The sequence below is a fragment of the Coffea arabica genome, chromosome 8c, assembly GCF_036785885.1.
Source record: "Coffea arabica cultivar ET-39 chromosome 8c, Coffea Arabica ET-39 HiFi, whole genome shotgun sequence".
In the NCBI taxonomy this organism is placed as follows: Eukaryota; Viridiplantae; Streptophyta; class Magnoliopsida; order Gentianales; family Rubiaceae; genus Coffea; species Coffea arabica.
The window spans coordinates 33,094,476-33,118,820 of NC_092325.1; the positions used below are offsets into that span (position 1 = coordinate 33,094,476).

At 33.5% G+C, this 24,345-nt stretch overlaps 2 protein-coding genes across 5 annotated transcripts; both read right to left on the minus strand.

Moving 5' to 3' along the window:
- Positions 1 to 2,552: 2,552 nt before the first annotated feature.
- Positions 2,553 to 13,135, minus strand: LOC113705343 (copalyl diphosphate synthase 1, chloroplastic). Of its 4 annotated transcripts, none has more exons than XM_027227163.2 (16): positions 13,028 to 13,135; positions 12,725 to 12,827; positions 9,636 to 9,728; positions 9,403 to 9,449; positions 9,011 to 9,287; positions 8,659 to 8,842; positions 7,931 to 8,145; positions 7,684 to 7,804; positions 7,416 to 7,528; positions 7,042 to 7,268; positions 6,826 to 6,941; positions 6,360 to 6,458; positions 6,008 to 6,250; positions 5,403 to 5,514; positions 5,125 to 5,316; positions 2,553 to 3,073 (listed from the first exon to the last, which is right to left on the minus strand). In XM_027227163.2, exons 2-16 carry the CDS (start codon positions 12,819 to 12,821, stop codon positions 2,849 to 2,851), a joined length of 2,361 nt encoding a protein of 786 aa, XP_027082964.1. In that variant the 5' UTR covers positions 12,822 to 12,827; positions 13,028 to 13,135; the 3' UTR covers positions 2,553 to 2,848. The 4 variants fall into 4 exon arrangements, with proteins under 4 accessions (XP_027082964.1, XP_027082962.1, XP_027082963.1 ...); XM_027227161.2 differs by having other exon boundaries at positions 9,636 to 9,734; XM_027227162.2 differs by lacking the exon at positions 13,028 to 13,135 and having other exon boundaries at positions 9,636 to 9,734; positions 12,725 to 12,965.
- An 8,518-nt stretch (positions 13,136 to 21,653) lies between these two features.
- On the minus strand, positions 21,654 to 23,511 carry LOC113706621 (premnaspirodiene oxygenase-like). Its single transcript, XM_027228548.2, has 2 exons — positions 22,517 to 23,511; positions 21,654 to 22,425 (listed from the first exon to the last, which is right to left on the minus strand). Exons 1-2 carry the CDS (start codon positions 23,417 to 23,419, stop codon positions 21,751 to 21,753), a joined length of 1,578 nt encoding a protein of 525 aa, XP_027084349.1. The 5' UTR covers positions 23,420 to 23,511; the 3' UTR covers positions 21,654 to 21,750.
- Positions 23,512 to 24,345: the final 834 nt, after the last annotated feature.

Consider the following 24,345-nt stretch of genomic DNA (forward strand, 5'->3'; position numbering starts at 1 on the left):
GATGAAGTTGTCGTTTCTGCTGTAGACAATTCCTGTGCATTGAGGTAGCAATGCAAATTAACATCATAGGTAGATAATAAATATGAGTGTGTTTATATGGTAAATCAAGTGTAAATTTAGGTTGTGCTAGTAAGAAAGTCCTTCTTTATCGTAGTTTTCAACAAGATAAAAGTCATTGGATTGATTGATTGATACCAAAAGCTTCCTCTTGCTTTGTTAATTGAAAGATAATCCAAATGATGTCAATTGCCCATATCGATTAGAAATCAGATCGAAAAATATTAAGTCACTGACGAACATCTTAATAGTTTAATAGTTCACCTTAAAAAAGAGAGGTAATTAACTCTTTGTCTCATTTTAGTGGACGAAAATGAAAATGACAAACATCTTTAATGTAGTCCTATCCTGTACCCGTTTGACAACAGAGCATGTTCCTTAACACAGTGTTTTGAAAACCGGACCGGACCGGCCGGTTCGATCGGTTGGATCGCGAACCGGCCATGGCTCCAGTCCGGTTCTATGCTATAGTTGACCAGGTTAGAAAACCGGTCAAAAATCGGTTAAACCGTAGAAACCGCCGAACCGGATTGAACCGGCGGTTTCTGGTTTTCGAGATTTTCCTTTTTTTTTTTTTTTTTTTTTACGTTTTGCAAAATACAACTATCAAGATTCGAACTCAAGATCTTTGTAATAAAAGACCAATGTAGTAACCATTGCACCATCACATCTTATTAGTTTTGTTTTGATAACTTATTTATATAAAACAAAAACTCATATTTCTTTTTTTCATTTTTTTTACAAAATCTAATCATCTCATGGCTCTTTCTTTTTAATCTTCAACACACACACACACACTCTCTCTCTCTCCTCTTTTTTTGTCACTCTCTTTTTAATCAAACCACTTTATTTTTAATTTATTGATGTTTTCTTCCATCTTTTAATTTTATTTTTGTCCATTAAATTGAAAAAGGTTAAAAAAGAATTATTTTTCTTTAACCCAAATTATTTAATGCCACAACCACTCACTTTTATCTCATTTTTTATTTCTTATCAAGTTTGCATTTCTATTTTCGATTCTCTTGACTTCTTTCGAACTCCAAAATTCCTTTTTTAAATTGCAATCTCTAAATCCCAACACGTAAATTAAAATTTTAGTTCACAAAATCTAAATTCTCATAGACATGAATTTTGTATAATTTTAAAATATTATGATATTTTTGGGTTAGATCTAAGATTTTTTTGGTAGATATAATTGAAATTGAAATGAAATTTATTTGTTTTAACTTATAATTTAAAATTTTTATTTTTAAAAAATCAAGTTATTCAAAAATAGTAAACTTTTCATCATATAATGTATTAATTAAATTAGTCCATTACATGTCTTATTTTGTGCATAAATATTTATATAAATTATTTTTTTTAAATTCATTGAACCGAGGTTGAACCGGTCCGACCGGTTGAACCTCGACCCTTTCACGTCACCGGTTCAATTAACGGTCCGATTTTTAAAACATTGCCTTAACACATTCTGTGAAAGGTTTTCGTTTAGCTCATGTCTGGGGGAAGAAGAAGGTGCTCATGAATTACTAGAATTACTTGATTCATGATTATTCATTTCGTCCAGGGAGCTGAACTCATCTCTGAAAGACTGTAGAAAATGAGCAATCTTGCTTGTCGTCCAAAAGATACCCTTTCGAACTCTGGGAACCCAGCTTACCTAAGGAAAAAAAAACCGTTACAAAAGAAAACGGTTGGTAGCACAGTGATTAAATTCTGTCGGCCGAATTACAAAAGCCACGAAAGTGATCACTCTGGTCGAACCCATATCCCAAACAAATCCTCATTCAATTGTAAATCATTCAAATAGTGGATTGATAATGATGTTAGTAGATTTGTTTTCAAAATTATCCTTGAAATTTTAAATTTTAAATTTGAATTTAATATGAAATATAGATAGAAATGGGAATAACATTGGAAAAAGAGATCAAAAGTAATTTTAATTTTAGTAAGATGACAAATATACGATATTCAAAAATAGATAGTATGACATTTTCAGTGGAACGAGGAATACACATGCTTTCATCAGCTATGCTTGCATAATTTGAATTAGCTACATCATCTATAATGAGGATAACCTTTTCTTCTTTAGCCAACTTTGAGATTTTGTCCTTTAAGGATGAAGCATGTATGTATAGGATGACAGGCAAAGTATGTGCGGCTGAACTACCAAATTTTCATATGACCTGTCGTCTTTTTCTTCATATTATCAGGAAAATTTTCGTTTACTCATTTTCAAACATTTTACCAAACACGACATAAAATCAAAGCACTGCATCTCATTTTAAGAAAGCTGCGACTGTTTGGTATGAAATTCTAGCAATTTGTGAAGTACAACACCAATAGAAAGAGAGGTAGTAAAGCCTGACCTATTGTTAGAACTGCCCAACAAAAAAGGAGATTAACGTACTAAATGTGCATTCGTCACATTAATGTTAGTTTAAAAATAAATGTGTAAGAAGAGAACCAATCAACTTAGAAAAGCCATTTCTTTCTTTTTTTTTGATGAAAAAAAAATTGAAATTTTATTAGCTGTCTAACAAATCCGCCATTAGAAATGAGACAATAAAGTCTGGAGGATCTTTATTATGACTCCTACTCACCCCTGAAGTACTAGATACCTCTAAACTAGTTAAATTCCTCACAATGTCCTCATTTAGAGGGTCTAAACTAGATAAATCAACATCTACACTCAAATTCTTAATTATGAAAGCACAAAAAAAAAAAAAGAACGTACAATTGGACCAGTCCGGCCAAAAGGAGAAAAATTTTAACTTGCGGCTGTTTAATTTTATACTATTGGTTCATGGAGTACTTTAGAAATATGGAAATCAATAGTATCCTTATCACAATACGTTGTGTAAAAGAAAGTCTTTGCCACAGCCAGAAATGTTTGCTTGATATCAGACGGATTGCCTATTGCCGAGTTTTGAAGTACTAATTGCACAAGTGCTTGCATATCTTCTTCTACCTCTTGTCTTTTGAAGCTACCATTGCTATTTTCAGCATCAAATGCCTGACCAAGTCACAACACACAAAAGAAAAGAGTGAACAAAATGATGTTGGGAAATTAATCAAAATTTAGGGATGCATTTATTATGATGATGCATTTTTCTTTTTCTTTTTCTTTTTAATTTTTCTAGTAGGAATGGATGGGATTTAATAAGTTGTCAGTGGACAGGGGAATTAGAACCCACTTTCTCTTTGATTTCATAGTCAAGTGTTTAAGCCAATTAGGGTTGGCTCAGTTGGCAAGACTAGAAAGCTTTGCTGAAAAGAAGCCTAGGTCCAAAATTTGGTGTCAGTAGTTCCTCACTGGTAGCCAATATGTAAGAGAATCAAAGTGTAAACCCTCGATGAGACGTGTGACTTGCCTTGACTTTAGAATAGGCAAACCAACCCTTCTCTTAAAACATTTTTCTACCGAGCCAAAAGAGGAAAACAAAAAACTAACGAATAATGGTCAATGTATGTGTGGCTAGTGCTAGAGGCAGGGGGAGTATTTCGTAAGGTCATTTCCCCTAAATTTGAGAAAATACCTGAGGAATATGTACATGGATGAGTAGCTTAGGCTACATGGTTACATGGCTCGTTTATATAGTTCGTGGACCCATTACTGCATGGCTAATTTAGTAAGATAAAACTAGAGGTTTTAATCATAATTCAATTGTATTGACTCATTCAAACTTGTCTATTAATAATTGGATTTGGATATATAATAAATATTGAATGCTATAAATGGGTAACTCAATTAAAACTATTTAATTGGTGTGCAGTGAGTTGACTCATATCACCCATTTGTACCTATATAAAAATAATTGCACATTTAAACTCAATTTTTGGTGGGTGTAATGTCAAACAACAGGCAAAAAAAGTAGAATTTTAAAAGAGTCATAAATGGATAATTGACTATACCTGTATCCATTTAATAAGTAGGTATAAGTGAGTTGATCTATTTATTAAATGAGTATAATTGGGTCGATTCAATTATACTTACTACCTAATTATGACACACCTAAATCCACCCAAATAATCCATTTTGATACCTCTAGATAAAATCATCTTGCACTTTTTTTTTGGTTAAAAAATAAAAAAAAAGCCACTATAGAAAAGTCCCTAGTGATTTGAAAACATACAATCTGATATCTTATGGTTTGAGATAAATTGAAAAGACGACGAAAATTATCGAAACTAACGTTTTTGAGGTACAAGTGCTTATTTGCAACTAGTGTTACCTAAAAACAATTTTTATAACTAATTTATAGTTGATATACCTATTCTACCTCTTACAGGAAAGCTCCATATGATTAACCCAACCTATAGAAAAGTCTCGTATAATTTCAAAATATACAAACTGGATTTGATATGAAACTTTTAGGAAATATATTGAAAACGGAGTAATGCTTCTTGAGAGAAATCAACCACCTATCTTATGCACACTACTTTTATGGTATGGTAAAAGTTTTAAATTTGACTTTTTCTATTATAATATTATCTTAGAAGGTCTTTTTTTAAGAATTTAAAGTAAGAATTTCAATATTTTTTCTTTGTACAATGTGAAGAAAAATTTTGCAAAATAGTTGCTTATATCTTTCTTAAACTCTTGAGTGGGGAGCAGAACTAGGCCTCACAATACTTGTATAAGATTTGTAAGTATTCACAAAAAGCGAAAGTAAAATTGTCAAGATCGAAAAAACCATCAAAACGATTGTTGTACTTTACTTGTGCAACGGATGATTATGGGTTTTTTTATTTGTGATCATGGAGTTACAGATATTAACCAAATTAGAACAATTGTTTTATGTGTCAAAGTTGTGAATATTATATTTTTTGAAATCACAAGGGATTTTCCTATAAGTTGACTTAACCACATGAGGCTTTTCATCTACCCACATTAATTTTAACATTTGCGTTGCCTTCTCAGTTTAGTTCAAACTACAAGACGTCAAATTTTGTGTTTTAAAACAATAGAGAACTTTCTTGTATATTCATTTAACCACAGTGGCTTTTATGTACTTTTAACCTTTTTTTTGGGTATGTAGAACTAGCTTAAATTTCAATACTAACCTTTCTGCTCTTAGATTCATGAAGTTGGTGGCAAATTTTGTTGATGAGTTTAGACAACCGGTAATGCTCCAGCTGGGCTGCTATGTGATCAGAAGTAATACGACCAGCACAAAGATTTATTGTGCGCACAAGGAGTTCTGCTTCCTCTCCCCACTGAAACTTCTCAGTGTTTGTCATCAACCAACTTTCCCACTGTACAAATTAGGTAAAATAGATTTACAAGAAAACTGAGATAAAAAAAGAAAAAGCAAAGCATGAAAAGATGATGGTAAACTCACAGCTTCAAATAATTGTTGTCTGATGTCTTTCCCTAGCTCTTGTGCTGTATCTGTGGACAGCTGGTGCAGAAACTCTAGCAAATTGCTTAGAAGTCGTTGATCTACCTCAGATCTGAAAGAAATTTAAACGACAATTAATTATGGTGTGCCTCTCTCCATGATGAACAGATGCTTTTTGAATTTGTAACCAAAAAAATATTTTAATTACAAATTCTGTTCAAAAGAATACAGGACTAAATAATAAAGTTTTAAATTTCTATTTTGTACAAAAAGTTGGAAGAGTTTTATTCCATGCAAATCATTTTCAACAATGGAACAATATTCATGTCAAATTTTATTAGCATCATAAAAGTTGCAAAAAGGTTATGGACTAATCTTGCATACATTGACAGTGTATACATTATCACCATTAAATATATGACAACTAATCTGAATTTGAATTTTAAATCCAAAAATTACATACGTGTCATGTATCTAATAGTAATAGTGTATCTATTGTCAGTGAATGTAAGATTAACTTAAATGTTATTGATTGATAATAATGAACATAGATTGAATACACTAGCTGTAATGAAAAATAATTAAGCAAGTAAACTTTAAATTACCTGCATCCTGTCATTGTGCCTCGAGCATGGCTTTTAAATCCCATTAAAAACATTTTCTTTTTGTCGAAAGATGTGGCATTGAAATAAAATTTGATCATCTCACAAAAAATTAACGATTTTGTCCATGCTATTCGCTCCTTCGATCTTTCTGGCTCAAATATGCTCGCCATAGCAACAAAAAAAGCATGCTTAAGGAATTGTATGCTTATCCCATGATCGACAAGATTGCATTTCTTGTACCACCTAATAATGGGAAAAGGGCAGAGAGTTAAGAGTAACTATAAAACAAAAATGAAACCAACCAAAAAAAAAAACTTAAATGAAAGGATGAATATTTTTTTAGTCCATATACTGTTGAATATCAGTCCATTGATTGAGGTGCTGAAGCTGGCATTTGTTGTAATCTCCTTTTGCCAGTTCAAGATATACAGTATTGCTGATTTCAGGCATCCTAAACAGTTGTAGGAAAGCTCGTGTTAGTTTCATTTCAAGCTCTATAGATCTTTGACAAGTCACAATAAAATGTTATCCAAGATATCAATAACTCGTAATAAATTCATAAAACCTTAAGATTTTTTTTCTTTCAAAAATAAAGGCAGTCCTAATTAATGTTAGATAAATACTTAAATGCTAAGTAAACCTCTATACCTTTTGTTTTTTTTAAACCTCCACATCCTTTGCTTTTTTTTTTCATCGTTTTTTTGAGACTTAGATTCACTAATTGCGAAGACAGCGATAACTTTTCACTATCAACAAACAAAATGAAAAATCAAGAGAAAAAAATATAACAAATTAAGATGACGTTTAAGGAAAGGCACCTGTATAGTGTTTTAGCGATCCATACATCATCTGCACCACCATATTGTTCCACATAGAACCTAGTCTCAACACGAGGTAAGCTGGCATACCATGGCACTTCCAATGCATAACTTACCTATGATTTCATAGACCATTTTTTTTTGTTATTAAAATAACCAAATAAATAAAGGCCAAATACTTTTTTTTTTAAAACTATTTAGAGATACATTTATTACCTCGCTCGGAATATCTTTGGCAATTATCCATTTATCTAGATAATTACCGCAAGCTAGCCAATTTTGTAAAAAGTTGTAGGCAAACTCTCTAGCCTCTCCAAGAATCTTTTCTCCTGGAAAAAGAACCTGAGAAGCCCTATAAAAGTTGAATATTGGGGTTGCTGCCTCTATCATTTGACCAGGATAACAAGAAAACTTGTCATCCTTTTTGAAGTTTTTGAACACCTCTGTGAAACAACCACTAATTTTTAATAATGCTCGTTCTGGATTTCAGATTTGCTCCCAAAAAATAAAGGAAAAAAATAGATTTTGCTGTTGTCCTTGGATTTTAACATGTATATGACAATGGTTTAATTAATCTACCTCAAACTCACCAGGGCTCATGTCATATCCATGTAGTCTAAGAAGTCTGAAACCCATGGATGTGTCATCAATATCACTGAAATTTGTGCCCCTCCCACTGAAAATTCCATCTTCAGTCCAACATCTGAAATGTTCATATAGGGGATTCCAAATTCAGTCCAACACAAGAAAATATTGCTTTCGGAAAACAATTATGATAAAGCATTTAAAGAAATGGAAAACAATTCCTTGGAAATGAATAGAGATAAATACTGTGAAATCTTAATTTGATTCATTCACCTATAAACGTGACTTAAGCATTCATCGATCTCTGACATGAAATAACGAGAAATTCCTAGTCGTTTCAGCCGATCCACTGCAAATAGTCGGGCATATAGGTCTACTGGATAACATGGCGGTGCTGAAGCGCAAAATTTTCAAGTATTAAAATTAAAATAAAGAAAGAAAAATGTAAAATCAATTAGTTGTCTCTCTTTATATTATACCTCTTAGATACTCAACTTAGAAAAAGAGAAAAATGGTGTACCTCCTCCATTGAAATTTTGAGTGACTTCCGTAATAAAATTGAGACACTGCTCATCTTTGGTCTCTATGAATGCAAAAGCAGTGGAGGCTGGAGATGTCAAGAATGACCCGTTATGACATTTTAGCTTCAGCACCTTGTCCCAGTTTAAATCTGAAAATCCTTCCAAGCTATAAAGTAGGGAAGTTGGAAGTGCATGCATCAAATCTTTCGGTATCCTATAAATTCATGATATATAACAATAGCAGTTAGTGTGTAATTTCAATATTGAATGTTTAAATGAATATATTGATTGTTGTTTGAAAGAATTGTAGTTTTGGTCCTTAATATTTGACCCGTGTGCTACATCGGTCCTAATGGCTTGTGTAAAGAAAATTTGGTCCCTAAAGTTTTTTATTTTGGGCATATTCAGGATAACTAATGGAAATTCAAAAATGACTAATGGTCAACATCAAATTACTGTTAGTCAACAACTTTCAATTTGTATTTTGGTGCCTCGTATTTTGATTTGAATCATTACATTCTCTTAAAGTTTAAATAATAATATTAAGGGTTTTAAGATGAAATGAGATGCAAATTAGAATGAAATTATATTAAATAGGTAATAATAATCTAAATAAATTTATTTTTTCTTTATTTTATTTATTCATGCCACTAATATCTTATATAACCTACCATGTGAATGCACACACTAACAACTATTGCCACTTATTTTGGAGCGATTACTGCACCTTTCAAGTTTGAGATCTCTTGCTGCACATATTTCTTTCACGAATGGCGTATCTGAGGGAATTTCAATGCCCAAATTTCGGGCTCGCTCGAGAAGGGCAGGAAATATAACTTCAAACCCACAAATCATGCTCTCCACATTTTCGAGCTTACACATATCCAATAGTGTCTTGATGATTGCAATTCCTAAGTCGTACAATGTAATGGCATAAAATGTTAAGAGTTTAAACGCATGCACGATTTTATCCCGCAATGTATGCACTAAAACAAAGAATATAAGTTATAATATTTTTCGAGAATTCAGTTTTAGCTAAGGTTTTTCTCAGGTTCCAATGCTAACTCTTTGGTGCGTACCTTCAGCAATCTTGTCCTCATGAGTCGTCCATGATTTCAAAGCAATTACACAAGCCAGTGTGTTGAGTAACCTATCATATGGACAAAAATGGGCTTCACCCCATGAGCCATCCAGAAGTTGGTTGTCTATAATCCATTGGAGGCTTGATGGAAATTGAGGATTATCACTTCCATTAACATCTTCAATAAGTGCAATCCATGCTGTGTCGTATGCTGAGATGGTAATCCGTCCATCATCCATGGTTCTTAACAATTGCTTGATATGAGAGATGGAATCCTGTATCATGCATAGAAATTTTTTAAAAAATTAGCAATGGAGAATATATGTTTAATGTCGATAGGTGTAAATTTGTTGCTCCAGCGAAATAAGACGAAATTATTAATTATCCTACCTCGTGATCATTGCCTCTAATGCCATCATCTTCATGTGTTTGCTTGACTACGGTGTAATTTACACAGATTAGTAATCAATATTGACCAAAAGGCATTTTAGTTTTCCAAAATCTTTTGCCATATGTTTGAGGAAAATACTCAAGTAGAACCTATCTACGGGCTCCTTGCAGATCATGTGACATGTTCAGAACTACAAGATATCAGGATATTTTGTTGAGTTTTACGAGCAAACCTGGGATTTGAGCAACGCGTAGAGGTTTGCAAATTACATGGTAATTCTTGAGCAACTCTTTTGGATTAAAAGCCCGAGCTCCTGGCATAACATCTGCAGCTGAGTGAGTTAGAAATCAGCCAGTTAAGGGTTTTTAGTGTTGGGATCCAAGCGTAGAACAAATGATTATTGAAACATCAAATACATAGTAATTCAATAATAAACAAGCCATAAGTATGAAAGATAAGTTATACACAAGATTTAATATGATTTGGCTCCACAATTGAGGTTACGTCCACAAAAAGAAACTCATTCACGTCCACAAAGAGAAACTCGTTCTTTATTATGAGATAAAAATCCTATACAAGAATACAAACTTGAATCCAAACCCAACCCTTATATATCATTTCTCATCTTTCAAGAATCCTCTCTCACCCCAAGTATAAGGTTATATATCATCCTTGTGTACCACTTTGTAATATGTCAATATCCACCTATTTATAAGTTACATTACTTGGCCAACACCCAAGTAACAACAGGTAATAATTGCTAATTTCCAATCTCATACAGATTAAGCAATAACTTTTAATTCTTAAACTCATACAAATAGGAAATTTTTTGGCTACGACTTCAGGTGACTAAAACAATTAAAATATTAGTTACTTCCACATGAAATAAAAAACTTACCTAAAAAAAATTAAGCCAATTTCCTAACATTTAGTTCATAACCTGATACCAAAACTAAAGAATCGTTGATAACCTGATACCAAAATCAGGGTCCAATAACACAATTGTTGTCATAGGTAAAATAACTGGAGCGCAGCATGAAATTCTCGATGTTCGATGCTCCTATAAATTACTTTAAATGCCTAAAAATTTCAGCATTTGAAAGACCTTTCATGACTACTTGTGTGGTAAGTATTTGTGACCTTTAACCCAAACACTCAAAATGCTGGACATTTAGTTTGACTACTTATTGAGATCAACAAAATTGTGGGTTGTTGTCTATTGCACTTAATTGCCTTGAACAAAAGAAAATTGGAAAGCTTGTATGATCATCCGTGCCTCTTTTTTTTTTTTTTTTTTTTTTTATAGGAAAGATCATTTTATTTAATAAATCTGTATTAATGACAAAAAATATATCAAACAAATATAGCACAGATACATATAAATCATCCCTGCCTTAGCATATATATTGTGATGTAGTAACTCAAGTATTGATGGAAGCCGGCCTCTTCAGTCTAAGTTTTGTCTAATTTTGTTCATTTGGTGTAATTCTTACATTATTTGGTGTAAACATATTTTTTGTCGCTTTCCGAAATTTTGACTTTTCAATAATAGAGGCTCCGGATCCAATATTGACGGCAAATACAACACACAAAAGGCCCTTCTAATTAAGTTACAACATTTTATTGCGTGCGTGTGCAAAGCCATCAGGAAAACAAATATAGTAGAAAAACTCGCGCTTTGTGAAGAAATATGAATGGATTTTTTTCGTCATAAATATGGATGGATGTTAATAAACTCAAACCCAGGTACCATGTCAATGAAACTGTATACCGAACTCAACATGCAATGGACGAAAAGGCCACTCATCATTTCAAGTTTATTTGCGAGCCCTGGGAAATCATTGTGCAACTTTGTTCCCTCGTGAATAAAATATGAGAAATTAAAGTCTTTTTAATAGTCGGCAAACAAGTGAAGGAACCCTTGAAGGAGCTATAGCAGAGAATTAGAATGTTTGAAGTTACAGTCTTCCTTTTTAGAAAATTTCCATGGTGGAGTTTACCCTTCCACCCTAACTATCAGACATAAAATTCGAACCTTAAAATTTCCATATTGGAGTTGATAGAAGGTGGGGGGGGGGGGGGGAGGGATGGGTTGGGTGATATGGGGGGAGGCAATATAAGTAAGAAGTTTCGGGTTCAAATTCTTCTGCTTACATTAAAAAAAAATTAAAAAAAGTATTTTTTTAAAAAAAAAAAAAAAGAGTTGATAGAAGGAATGTATATATCCAAATAATAGTACTCAACAAAATTTCGAATATTCTTTTCATTCCAAATCTAATATGTCTGTTTTGGTTTAGATCTACGTCTACTCCCATTTCCTTAAATGAAAAAAAATAAAACTCTTTGTATTGTTAATTTCCCTTCAATTGATAGTCCCAAACTTTTTGGGATCACTGCCTATCCCACTTTTGCTGTAATACTAAAATATCATAGAGAAATAGAATAATAATCAATAGATACAACATACTCTCTATCACATGAAATATCTATCAAACAGGTATAAAATAAAATATCATCCATCAAAGCATTCCTTAAGTATGTCTAAAGTATACAAATCTTAAAGTACAACTCTCTATATTTCACTTTCTATGATAGAATTAATACTTATTCCAATTATTATTCTACAAATACCAAAAAAGAAAAAGAAAGAAAATAATTGCACAAACTTGACCAAAAGTCCAAGAAGAAGAATGAAGTGCGGCTTAATTGGTAAGAAACTTCACTCAAAGTCAAGAAATCATGGGCTTAAGTTATTAATCCCTATTGATCCGCTTTTGAAAAGAGAAAAAAAAAAAAAGCCCAAGAAAATGAAATATTGTGAATCTTATACCATCACTCACGCTGCTTGAAATATTTACTTTAACGAAAACAAGACTTATTCTTTCATAATTTAAAGAAAAAAAATAGATGGCCAAGTCAAATTGTAACTTATATTTGTAAATAAGGAATTGATATTCGTACTCCCATTTTAACCTCTTGCACTCAAATAACATGTTTTCAAAGGGTGCAAGAGGGAAGTGCAAACATCACTTCCCTTGTGAATGCTATCATTTGTGACGATAGCGTCTGATTTTGAAATAAGAAACTTTGAGGCTCAAATGGGCGCTTCAACGATCGCATAAAGCATAGGTCCCAACTGTAAGGGAGGACGCCCTTCAAAAATACCAACCATCCACCTAATTGACCGATGGACAGTTTGCCTCAAATTAATACATTCTTTATGAAAAAATTTGCAAATGAAAACAGCAACTAAATCAAGAGCAACTACATCATGCTAAAAGAAAAGACTAAAAATAGAGAGGGGAGAAGAGACCAACTTACGGGTTCCAACTGAATCAAATCTTGAAAAGGCATGAAGAGTCGGGTTGCGAGCAAGTGAAGAAGAAGAAGTCCACTGGAGAGAGGCTAGAGTCCACATTTTTTGCTACAAATTTATTTGATAAATTTGTTACAAAGGGAACAGCTAAAGAGTGAAACAAAATTGGGAGAAAGTAAATAGGAGAAGTACTCCAGTAATATTGAAGCTCTTGATTCATGTTGAGGAGCTCTAGTAATTGTACTTTATATTGGTTGAATCATGATTTATTTTTGTTAGTCAAAGTGTCCAGCTGGGAAAATGCTCACATGTATTGAAATGGGAGCTTTCAATGTACATCAGAAAATTATGCATCCTTCTTGCCAACAATTAAAACAGGAACAATGAGGAGTCGATTCATAATATGTGATATGCCCAGGTCAGAGTTTCCCACGCAACTTGCCTTGTATGATAAAAACACTTTCAAGTTTTTTCTTTTTTATTTTTGATAGAAAACAATAATGGTTTTATTAATTAGATTGTAAGAATTCGTCCAACACCATTTGATAAAAACACTTTCTAGTTCATCACAATCATTTTTTTGTTTTCCAAGCCAAAATGGACAAGAACACCAATCATTTAGGAAACATAAATTTATCAAAGATTTCGTTCTTGATTGTCATACTTGTTGAAAATCAATTATCAGTGAAATTGAATGCTTGAACATTGGGACAAATTAAACTTGACCACGTAAAACATTGAATGAAGACTCACGCACCCTTAGGATTCAAACCAATTTTTTTTCGGATAAAAGTTTAGATGAGTTTGATTCCAGTTCTCACTACAAATCAGAGCATGCTTCTGGAACTATAGGTCACTTATATGGGTTTTTACAGATCGTTCATCAATAAAACCTTCATATCAGTAGCGGAGTTTGATCAAGCTAAAACTTGACAATGCATCAAAAAGGACAATTAAATAGTTAGAGCAAAAGATATGGGTGTGACTACAAATAACATGATTGCTCCTTTTAATTTAAGAAAAAGGTCCTTTTTAGCTTAGAAAAGATGGTATTTATTAAGAAGTGGTGAAAAGGGAAAGGATAATTGAATCTTGAACTTTTAATTTTCGAAACCTAAACCTTAGCTATTAAACCACAGTCTCTTTAGGTGCTTCTACGATTCAATTGCCAGTCTAGTATGCATAATAATTTTCGTGCCCAAAGCTATTTAGCATTTTCTCTGGCCTTCTCTTCTTCATAAAAGAACAAATATTTCCACCTTTCAGTGTGCATATCCAATAGAATTGATTAGTGACAAAGGGTGACAGTAGTATAGCTAAACCTCAAGGTTTAATTTGTAGTTTGGTCAAACTGAAGGAGGTAAATATAATTAATCCTTTGTATTTTAATTTTTTAGTACGTGATATCTAGGCATCTTGAATCATTGTAGTATACTAGTCAATCTATGGAACTATCTAATTATTCCTGTTTTCCTTCCCTTTTCTTTCTCTTTCTCTTTTTCTTTATTTCCATCAACCTTGTGCTCTCCGTTTTGGAATAAAAGTTCAATCCGATTAGAGCAGACGTGGTAGAATAGGGCTTTTGATTTGGGGCTGCGCATCTTGGTTCTAGCAGCACCATCTCCGTACCTTCCTTCCGTATCCGAGGTGGGCTCTTTCATCCGCACGTGATTACTTGAAGGACTTTGCAATTTTTATAAATTCTTAAAGGAAAAATCACCATCCAAGCCAAGCCGTTACTTAGAGGAAATCAAACCGGTTAAGATCTTTTCCATCGTAAACGTATAAAAGTCAAATATACAACAAGAGCCGATGAAGATGTCTGTTGGAATCTGATTATCTTTATTTGGTCTACAGTTAATGTGAGAAGGTCAATTTACAAACTAGACTAGCAATAGAATCGCAGACAATTGAATCTTTACCTAATTCTTAGAAAAGAGTCTTCTAATAGTTGAGAAACTCAATTAGCCCTGTGCTAGCACGATTTCAGTTGAGTCAAATGTGTCTGTCGTCAGCTTACAGCTCCAATGACGGGTCCAATATTTGCTTCTTTCCGTTGCTTGCCGAGTCAAATAAAGCTGTTTAAGGTGCTGTCAAATAAAATAATTTTACTTGTTTTATTTTTTTTTTGGATAATTTATCTTCTTTAATAAGAAGAGTATGTAATTATTGCAAGCTATCTATGAATGAACTTACAACATGGCCCTCACATTTAACTTCTATATCTATGATTGTGTGTTGGTATTGGAAAAACTGTTGTATTTAGCGGTGTTTTTGAAAAACATGCTTCTAAAAATTTCTAACCACATCTTTATTTTCAATCATATTTTTATTTCACGAACACATTTGGCAATAAAGGTACTACAGTGAAGGTACTTGAACTTTTTACAACTGGTAAAATGGAAAACCTAATAGAAATTTTGGGACATTTTATAAACTGGAAACATTGTGTTAATAATGGAACGCGAGGAATACAATAAATGAACAAACGCGCAGGTGAGCAAACTTTGAACTACAAGTAGCCCAATTAAATACCAAGTTAATTAATGTTAAAGCCCAATCCCATATGTCGATTTCTTGATGAGTAAGTTTCTTATATACAGTAAAAAAAATTTAAAGTCTTAATACGACAATATTAGTTATTAACATAAACTTTAGATTTGAACTTAAGACCACAATTTGATCAGTAGACTAAGCGTCATCCACTGGTCCACAGAAAATCTAGCCGTCATATTTCTTAGGGTTAATTACACTTTGCCCCCTTGGACTTGAGTTTTTGAAACACTTTGCCCCTCTAAACTCCAAATATATACACTTTACTGCTTATGGTCAACCTTTTGACAGGATTAAGATGAAGTTATACTTTCATGATCATCAAAAAATCCTTGGCTAATTCTTAAACACACATAATAATTGTAGCATAATAAATACATATTTCTCTAATAGGTGTTAAATGCATCTAAACATAATTACACAATGCATTTCTATCTTTTAGCCTTAAAATGAATTAGATAATTCACAAAAAAGAAGTATAACTAACTCAATGCATTATGTCAATGCCGATAGCAATACTTATTTTAAATGAAATAAAATTAATTGGTGCATTTGGAATGAAAATTATTTGCTTATATTTTTTATTGTGTTTTATATGAGATAAAAACATGATTAAAAATAAAAATGTATTGAAAATGTATTGGAGAATTTTCAATTTTTTTTAAATGTAGAATGCAAACAAAATACAAAGCAAGGTATGAATGTGATATAAAATTATTAAATAGCATGTTACTGACTCGTGAGAATCTTGTGACAACTACAAAGTAAATGAAAATTATCAAAACTAATTCATTTACAATTTTAAGGAAGAAAGATAAGCGATGGAAAACTTGTGCAGACATGGTTTCAATCATAATCGTATGTCCTAATTTTCTAGGTTTAAGCTTAAGGATGAAAAAAAACAGAGAGTACTCCCATTTATCTTTACTCTTTTGGTTGTTGTTGGAGTAGGAATTTACAAAAGGTAAATAACTTCGACAGTCACTTAGTTTTTTACTAATGAAATATTTCATCCCTCAACTTTAAAAAGTATTTATTAAATCCCTCAACTTATAAATTTGGTCAAAATGATCCCTCCAAGCAAAATCTAAGCATGATGAATTTCACTTTGACCGATGAAGTTTCAGTGTCATGTCGATGTTCTCCCGTTAAATTTGAAAATAACGTATGTTAACCTTATTTCTAGTTTAACTATTTAATTTATTATTGTAATCATATAGCATCGTACTATATGTATAATTTTTGTATGTCCATAGGCGTAATTTTTTGTACTTCTTTCACTTTGTGCCAAGAAAATGATACTCACGTGTTAATACTAATTTTGATAAATTCGTCTTTTATATATATATATATATGTATGTATATTGTCCTCAAAAGAGGAACAAAGACACAAGAATAGAAGTTGTTGTAGAAGGCTAGAAAATTTCTTCAGACAGTACTAGCGTTAAGAAAGGTGAAGGGGGAAGCCCTTTGTTACTTTCAATCAATGGCCCAGTTTGGAAGTGCAAGTTTTTAGCAAGTTTGTTTTCTATAAGTTTTTTAACAACTTTTACTACAGGTATTCCAAAAAATTTCACAAAATTTTTTACCTACACACTTCAAAATACCCAAAACACACAAAAAAAATTCCCTCCCTTTTTTCTTCTACTTCCTCTCCCACTCCAACCCACTACCAGATTTTGCAGTAAAATTTTAGATAAATTTTAAAAAAGCTCAGGTTACAAACAGGCCCAATCTTTTTCGTTCTGACTCGTGACTACCCCATCGGCAGCTAGGAGGCCCAATCTTTTTCGTTCTGACTCATGACTACCCCATCGGCAGCTAGGAACCCTTGGCTTGGAATGGAATCGCGAAGGAAGCTGTTAGATGTCCAGCCAATCGTATGGTCTGGAAATGGAGTATGCACACGTTGCTTCCTGTCAGTAATGATATTGATGATTAGACCACAATTGAGATTGATTGTTGAGTAGAAAATATGGGGAAAAAAAAAACGACAGAGAGAGAGAGAGAGAGAGAGAAGAAGAAGAAAAGACTTGAAATGAAAATATGTGGTGCCATCCAGGTTTGACCAGTTGACTGGCTCAGACTATTACTAATACCTGGCTGGCACATATCGCAACGATCGGTCGGTAACACGTAATTTTTTGTACTTCTTTTGCTATCTTAGCTGACGCAGTTGTAACTAGCTCCTCCTTTGCACTTTTTGTCTGCGATTACTGCACAATCGACTTTGACTTGTTACCATGATGATTCTCCATTAAAGAACATATTGCAGCTCAAACAAGGTTGCCCCAGACGCAACTCGTGAAAGAAACTTTTTCCTAACTCCTACCTACTTGTTGATACTGAGTAGGGCGTCTACCATGTCACTTCTGACAAAAAAGAGTAGGGCGTCTACCATGTCAATTTTCAGTAGATTAATGTCGTTTTCATTTGTTTATTTATTGAGATAGAGCAGACAATAAGGTGATTTGGTTGATTTGAAATTTTTAACGCTTCATTGATAGTGATTGGCTTGAAAATTAGTGATAATAGTGCAATGGCGTCTAAGGTGATAGCTCTTGCTAGCTCATAAGTTGATTTGGTTGCCAACATAAGTTAGCTTGGTAGAACGGATTATTTTATCACAAAAGATCATGTACTAAAATTTTGTTATTGATGTGAGGACTGTGTTAATAAATCACGTGTTTTAATTTTATGACTGATGTGAGAGGTATGTTAATCAATCATATGTAAAAATTCTATAAGCAACTTATACTTTTGGAGGTATTTTTCAGATTTCAAGTGGTGATAGAAGCCAAACTCATTTATACTTTTTCTTACAAGAGGGAAAAAAAAAGATGATTTGGTTTGCTTGAAATTCTCCCCCTCTCTCTCTCTCTGTTCCCCATTTTCCGTTTGCCTTTCAACTAAATAAAAGGTTGTTGTCTTGATCAAAGTAAGTTGATTGACCCACATGCAAATTTCACTAAATCCAGTTATACGAAGTAGACCGACCCATGTCCAAATTTGACTAAATCTAGTGATACGTAACAGCTTTGCTGTCTCTCTCTCCCCCATTTTCTGTTTACCTTTCAACTGAATAAAGGTTGTTGTACGTCTTGATCAAAGTAGACTGACCTGTGTCCAAACCATGTCCAAATTTGACTAAATCTAGTGATACGTAAGAGCTTTACCATCTCTCTCTCCCCCATATTCTGTTTACCTTTCAACTAAATAAAGGTTGTTGTCTTGATCAAAGTAGACTGACCCATATCCAAATTTGACTAAGTCTAGTGATACGTAACAGCTTTACTAGATAACCACTGAGCTTTCGGTGGCTACTAAGGAGGGACTTGATCCTCCCTCTTTGGGCTTTTTGTTTCAATTAGTTTCTTATACACAGTTTTTTTACACTCCTTTTTTTTTAAATTAAAATAGATTTTATTATAAAAATATTATGATTGCCGTAAAAAAATAGTAACAGCTTTGCTAGTTCAAAATGTGTTACAGTATCATCACTCACAAATTGTAGCAGTAAGGCAAAAAGATACAAAAGAAAAATTCAAATAATCTTCGATCCCAGATCAAGCATCTTTCCGCTAGAACGGAGATCCCTGTCATGACTTATGACACATAATATGATCCCGGATCAAGGTTGTTGTCTGGGGCATCGGAGAAGGAATTCATCTCGCTATCTCTCTCAAAATCTACCTTAGAAGTTATTTCTTTGCTAAATTCTACTATCAACACTGATCATCTTTTACATCCTATTATTATGGACAACAGATGCCTGCTTTCGCGCTTCTGTAGGTTAAACTCAGACATCTCTATCACGAAGCAAACAGGTGTGCTGACCTTCTGGCAAAATTGGGCAGTTCATTAATCCAGAACTTTGCAATTTTTTATTCTTTTGCTTTGATGAGGACACTAGGGCAGTCTGTGTCCCTCATAGTAATAGAATGGATTGTAATAGTTAAAGTGAACTTTGATATTCTTTCTTTGCTTTAGGCTCCATTTAGAGTTGTGGTGCTTTTAGTAAAAAAACACTTTTAGGTGCAAAAACTACTTTTAAATCATTTGGTGAATATCATTCCATAAAATTAGGAGTAAAACTTTTGATTTTAAAAGCACTTTTAGCAAAAACTTAAATTTGATACTTTTAGAATAGGTTTTTGTGATTTAAAAAATAAAATATCAAATTTAATCATTTTATCCTATATTATGAATCAAATAAAGAGATAAATACTTTAAAAAATTTTTAAATTATACATTATCCAATACAATAAGTACTTATTAAACTATATCTCCAAGTAATATATTTGGGCAAATTTCACTTTATCCCCTGTGGTTTAGCCTTTTTTTACATAACCCCCCTATGGTTTCAAAAGCTATATATAATCCCCTCATGGTTTGGATTAAAGTGTCAAAGTGACAGGAATGATCATTCATAACGGAGCCATCTAAAATGTCAAAAATACTCTTATGTAAGTTGAAAATTATTTATTAACCAATGGGGGTTATGTGTATATTTTGAAAATCATAAGGGGGTTATATGGTAAAGTATTAAATCATAAGAGGGTTATATGGTAAAATATAAAAATATAAGGGATTAGTGTGTCATGTATTTATAAGGGTAATTTCGACATTTTTAGAAGTTCCGTTACGAATGACTATTTCCGTTATTATAACACTTTAATCCAAATCATGAGGGGGATATGTATAACTTTTGAAATCATAGGAGGGTTATGTAAAAAAAAGCTAAATCGCAGGGGGGTAAAATATAATTTGCCCAATATATTTAAAAGTACTAAAGCAGTTAAAAAGTATTTTTATTAAAAACTCTATTAAGGAAGTACTTTTCAATAATTATTGCAACCCAAACGAGCCCTTAATATATTTCGCTGTTTTATCTCCATCTTCTTGGATTGTTTTGTTACGTGTTTTACCACACATCAAATGGTTGATATGGTTTCAATGATGGATGGACGGATAGGATTTGTATTTTTAGTTGTGGTAAAAAAACCACGCTATTTCTGCGCTACAGACGAATCCTTCTCTACGTTCAGACTAAAGGTGGGCTACAATTTACTTCCCTAAGTTTCACAATCCTTTTGTTAGATTTGAGTGCAACCAAGGATTTTTGTTTCTCCTGAATGAATGCGAAAGCAATTGTGTAACACATGTTTTGTAGGAAAAGAAACTTCCAAATAATTAAATTACTATTTACACCCTTGGGCTTTAGTATTTCACAATGTCTCACCTTATTATTCAATATTATCCACTTAATTTTCATATTGTTTTCTGTAAAATAGAAATAAACGGAAAACACTTCCAAATATGTTGTTGGTTAAAATGCTTGTAAAATGCTCTACTTAAGTACTAAATAGATCAAGAGTCCAACCAATTTCTACAAAAATTATGGAGGGATTATATGGTCGAATGTGAAACCTTGGGGGCAGTGGAGTGGATATTACAAAAAAGCAAAGAATGATATCCTATTGTGATATATATATATATATATATATATTTTTTTTTTTAAAACTAGAATCCATGTTATGCCTTATTCATGCTTCACACACGTTTCTGAAGCGATTCTGTGCCAATCACCCTAACTTGAGATACCTTTTTTCTATTTTCCATTTTACAGAAAACTATATTTACAGGAGATTAATTAAGTAATGCAGAATTATAAGAGGATAGTGTGATAAAATGTGAAATCACATGGCAGTAAAAAGTAATTTATCCCCTTTCGTGATTTTATTGGTTTGGGAGTTTTACGCGAATATTTCTCTTGCAATATGACACCTTTGGTAAGGGAATAATTGCTAGTGAACCACGTACCATTCTTGCATTGATGAGAGGCAAAAACAAGAGAATTTGAAAACAAAGTTGCAATACAGCTCCTCCGAATATGACTGAATTGAACCACTGAGCTTTGATTCAGTGGCCACCAAAAAGCGATTTAAATCCCTCTTTGGATTATAGGTCGGGGTTCAAATTTTACTTGGAGTGAAAAAAATCCAAAAGTGGTGTTAGAGTATCTCTTTGATCTAGTTAGGTCTGTATATCTATTAGCCCTTTTCTCTGCCCCTTTGCCAGCAAAAAAAAAAAAATTTTTTTTGCCTGAACTGAGTGCTTTTTTCCAATCCCAATTAGGATTATTTTCTTTTAGGGATAATTTGAGAAATTCCTCTCATTTTCTGACTATTTTGCCTAGCACCTTGAGATTTTGAATGCTATACTTACCTTCTATAGTTTAAGATTTCAAGTACCAAAATTACCCGGTATGCGTAAAACTGAGATAAAAGTTTAATGCAGTTTCATTCCCCACATACTCGAGTGTTGTAATCAAAGACAGCTATGCTTTAGGCTTATCAAGGCTTAGGTTGAAATTACATCTTCTATCAACAACAATTGTATTTCAAACATAAACAGAACATATGCCCCATAATGTATTATCAGCAAATTAAAATCGAGAATCGAAAATGTGACAGCATCATGAGAGCCCAGTCGGCAGCTCATATGTTGAATCCACAGAAGTTTGATATGGCTTTTGAAGGTAAGGATCATATGATGTGGCTAGCAAACGAAGGCTATCTTTTCTTGATGCTGTTATTCCTACTGTCTCCGACATGTCTAAGTCACAGGGATCAAGGCCATCTGGGAGTTTCCAGTCGAAGTGGTAAAGCAGAAGAGCTAAAGGAAGGTGAACATTAGCTAAGCCAAATGAAATTCCAGGGCACATCCTCCTTCCCGCACCAAACGGTAGATACTCGAAGTGAGTTCCCGTGAAATCAACTGGATTGCTTTTAAATCTCTCTGGTTTAAAACTCTCCGGATCATTCCAATAGTCAGGATCTCTCCCTATTGCCCAGGCATTGATTAAGACTCTTGTCTTGACGGGAATGGTGTATCCCTCAATTTCACATTCCTCCCTGCATTCTCTAGGAACTAGCAAAGGGCCTGGAGGATGTAACCTAAGAGTTTCTTTGATCACTAACCTTAGGTACTTCAATTCTTGAATATCAGTTTCTTCAATTTTTTTCTTTCCCTTGAAGGCTGTCCTTATTTCAGATTGAGCTTTGGCCATAACATTTGGATTTCTAACCATCTCTGACATAGCCCATTCCACAGTCGTGGATGAAGTTTCAGTTCCGGCTGAAAACACGTCCTGCATTAATCCCAAAAGAAACAAGTTAAAGGAGTCTAAGGAGTTAAACATTGCAGAAATTAAGGCGAAATTTTACTGCATCAGTGCTTACTATTACAATAGCCTTGATGTTATTATTGGTGATTGGAAATTGAAGATCACCGCTTTCTTTAACTCGAAGTAAAACATCAATTAGATCTTCATTGCCGGATTCACCAGTGGCCATATTTGTTCTGGCTAGGTTGTCAATGTGCTGATCAATTATGTTGCCGAGCAGTTTATCCATCTTGAGATGGATCTTAACCAGTTGGCTCTTGACCGAAAGGAGGGGATGAAGAATCTTGAAAGATGGAAACAGATCAGAAATATCGAAGGTACTTGAAAGGGGTGCTGATTCACTCGTTAGCTGTAAGAATTCACGGTGAAGGTCTTTGCTTACTTTCCCAAATGCTGCTCTGCAAACCATAGAACTCGTGTACGAGTACAGTTTCTCACTTATGTTAATTAGTTCTCCAGCAGTAGCTAGAGCCTGAACAGATGCCACGAGATGCGAAGCCTCATCTTGCCTGATGGAGCCAAAAGATCGGACATTTTTAGCACTAAGGAGTTCCAGAGTGCAAATTTTTCGCATTTGTCTCCAGTAGTCACCGTATGGGCAGCAAGCAATGTCTGAGCTGTTATACATTAAGATCTTGCTCGTTAGAAATTCTGCCCGATTCGCGAAGGCAAGATCATGAGTTTTCATGATCTCTTTAGCCAAATGTGGCGATGATACAACGATTGAAGAAATTTCACCGAGTTGAAGGTGCATCAGAGCTCCATGTTGCCTAGCTAATTTTCTTAGAGCGTGATGGGGTGGGGAACCGACCAAATGGTGCATGTTTCCAATAACAGGTAGCTTTAAAGGAGATGGTGGAAGCTTTTGGGCTGCTTTGGATCTCTTCCATTCCTTGATTAAACATAAGACAAAGGCAAGGAAAAGAAAGAAGGCAATGAAGTTGAAGGGGAGTTCCATTGTTTGGCAATATGATCTTTGAATTCCAGTGGTGAAAGTAATATATCTCTTTCTTAAGATAAAACAGATAATTAGAAAATTTTGAGTCAGATGTGACTAAATAGATGAAAATAGAGAAGCAAAGATCCTATTGCATCATGAGTGAAATCAACTTTGGCATGCGGAAAAAAGGTAACATCCTATTGTTTCGGAAACTTAGGTTGACTCTGAGAATTTCTTTTCGTCTCACTTCCTCTGCACGGAGTTTCTTTTCCGTCTTGGGTTCTAATTCCCCTTCTCTTTTTCCTTTCTCAAATCCCATCGCTCTTCCATTAAAAAATTTTTTTTGTTTGAAAAATGAAGAAAACGAGTAGTATCCACCAGTTTCTACGTTTGTGTTCCCCGACTCTGCTCTACCAACTAATTAACCTATAGCCTGATTTTCAGCAATAAATCCACAAAGAGCTAAGAAATATGACTTTAGCCACCCAATTTTGTGACTTTAAAGCACAAAGAGATTGAATCTTTTTTCTTTTTTATTATCAGGTTGTAATTTGGAAGCACTGAAATCTGCATAGGCCAATTTTCTTTTGTCCTCCAAAATAAATTTCAAGGAAAACCGCTAGCAGATAAAGGCAGAATGAAGGCTTTAATAAGATTCCTTTTATGTCATATGGCTTGCCTAAAATAAGATGATTGGGTCAATCCGAGGTGCTTTCATCTATTTTCCAATTTAAAGAAAATTGCAAGGGAGTTCAGTGAAAATAATTGAACAATCGGGGATAGTATGGTAAAACGCGAAACTACAAAGGGGTAAACCATGTTGATGAAAAACAATATTGTCATATTGCCAGAGATCTTGCTGGAATTGCAAGTATTTGGAATAGAGGCATGAAAGATAAATCTTGATTAAAGTTAGCCAAATTGTCAGAGAATCAATTTACTGC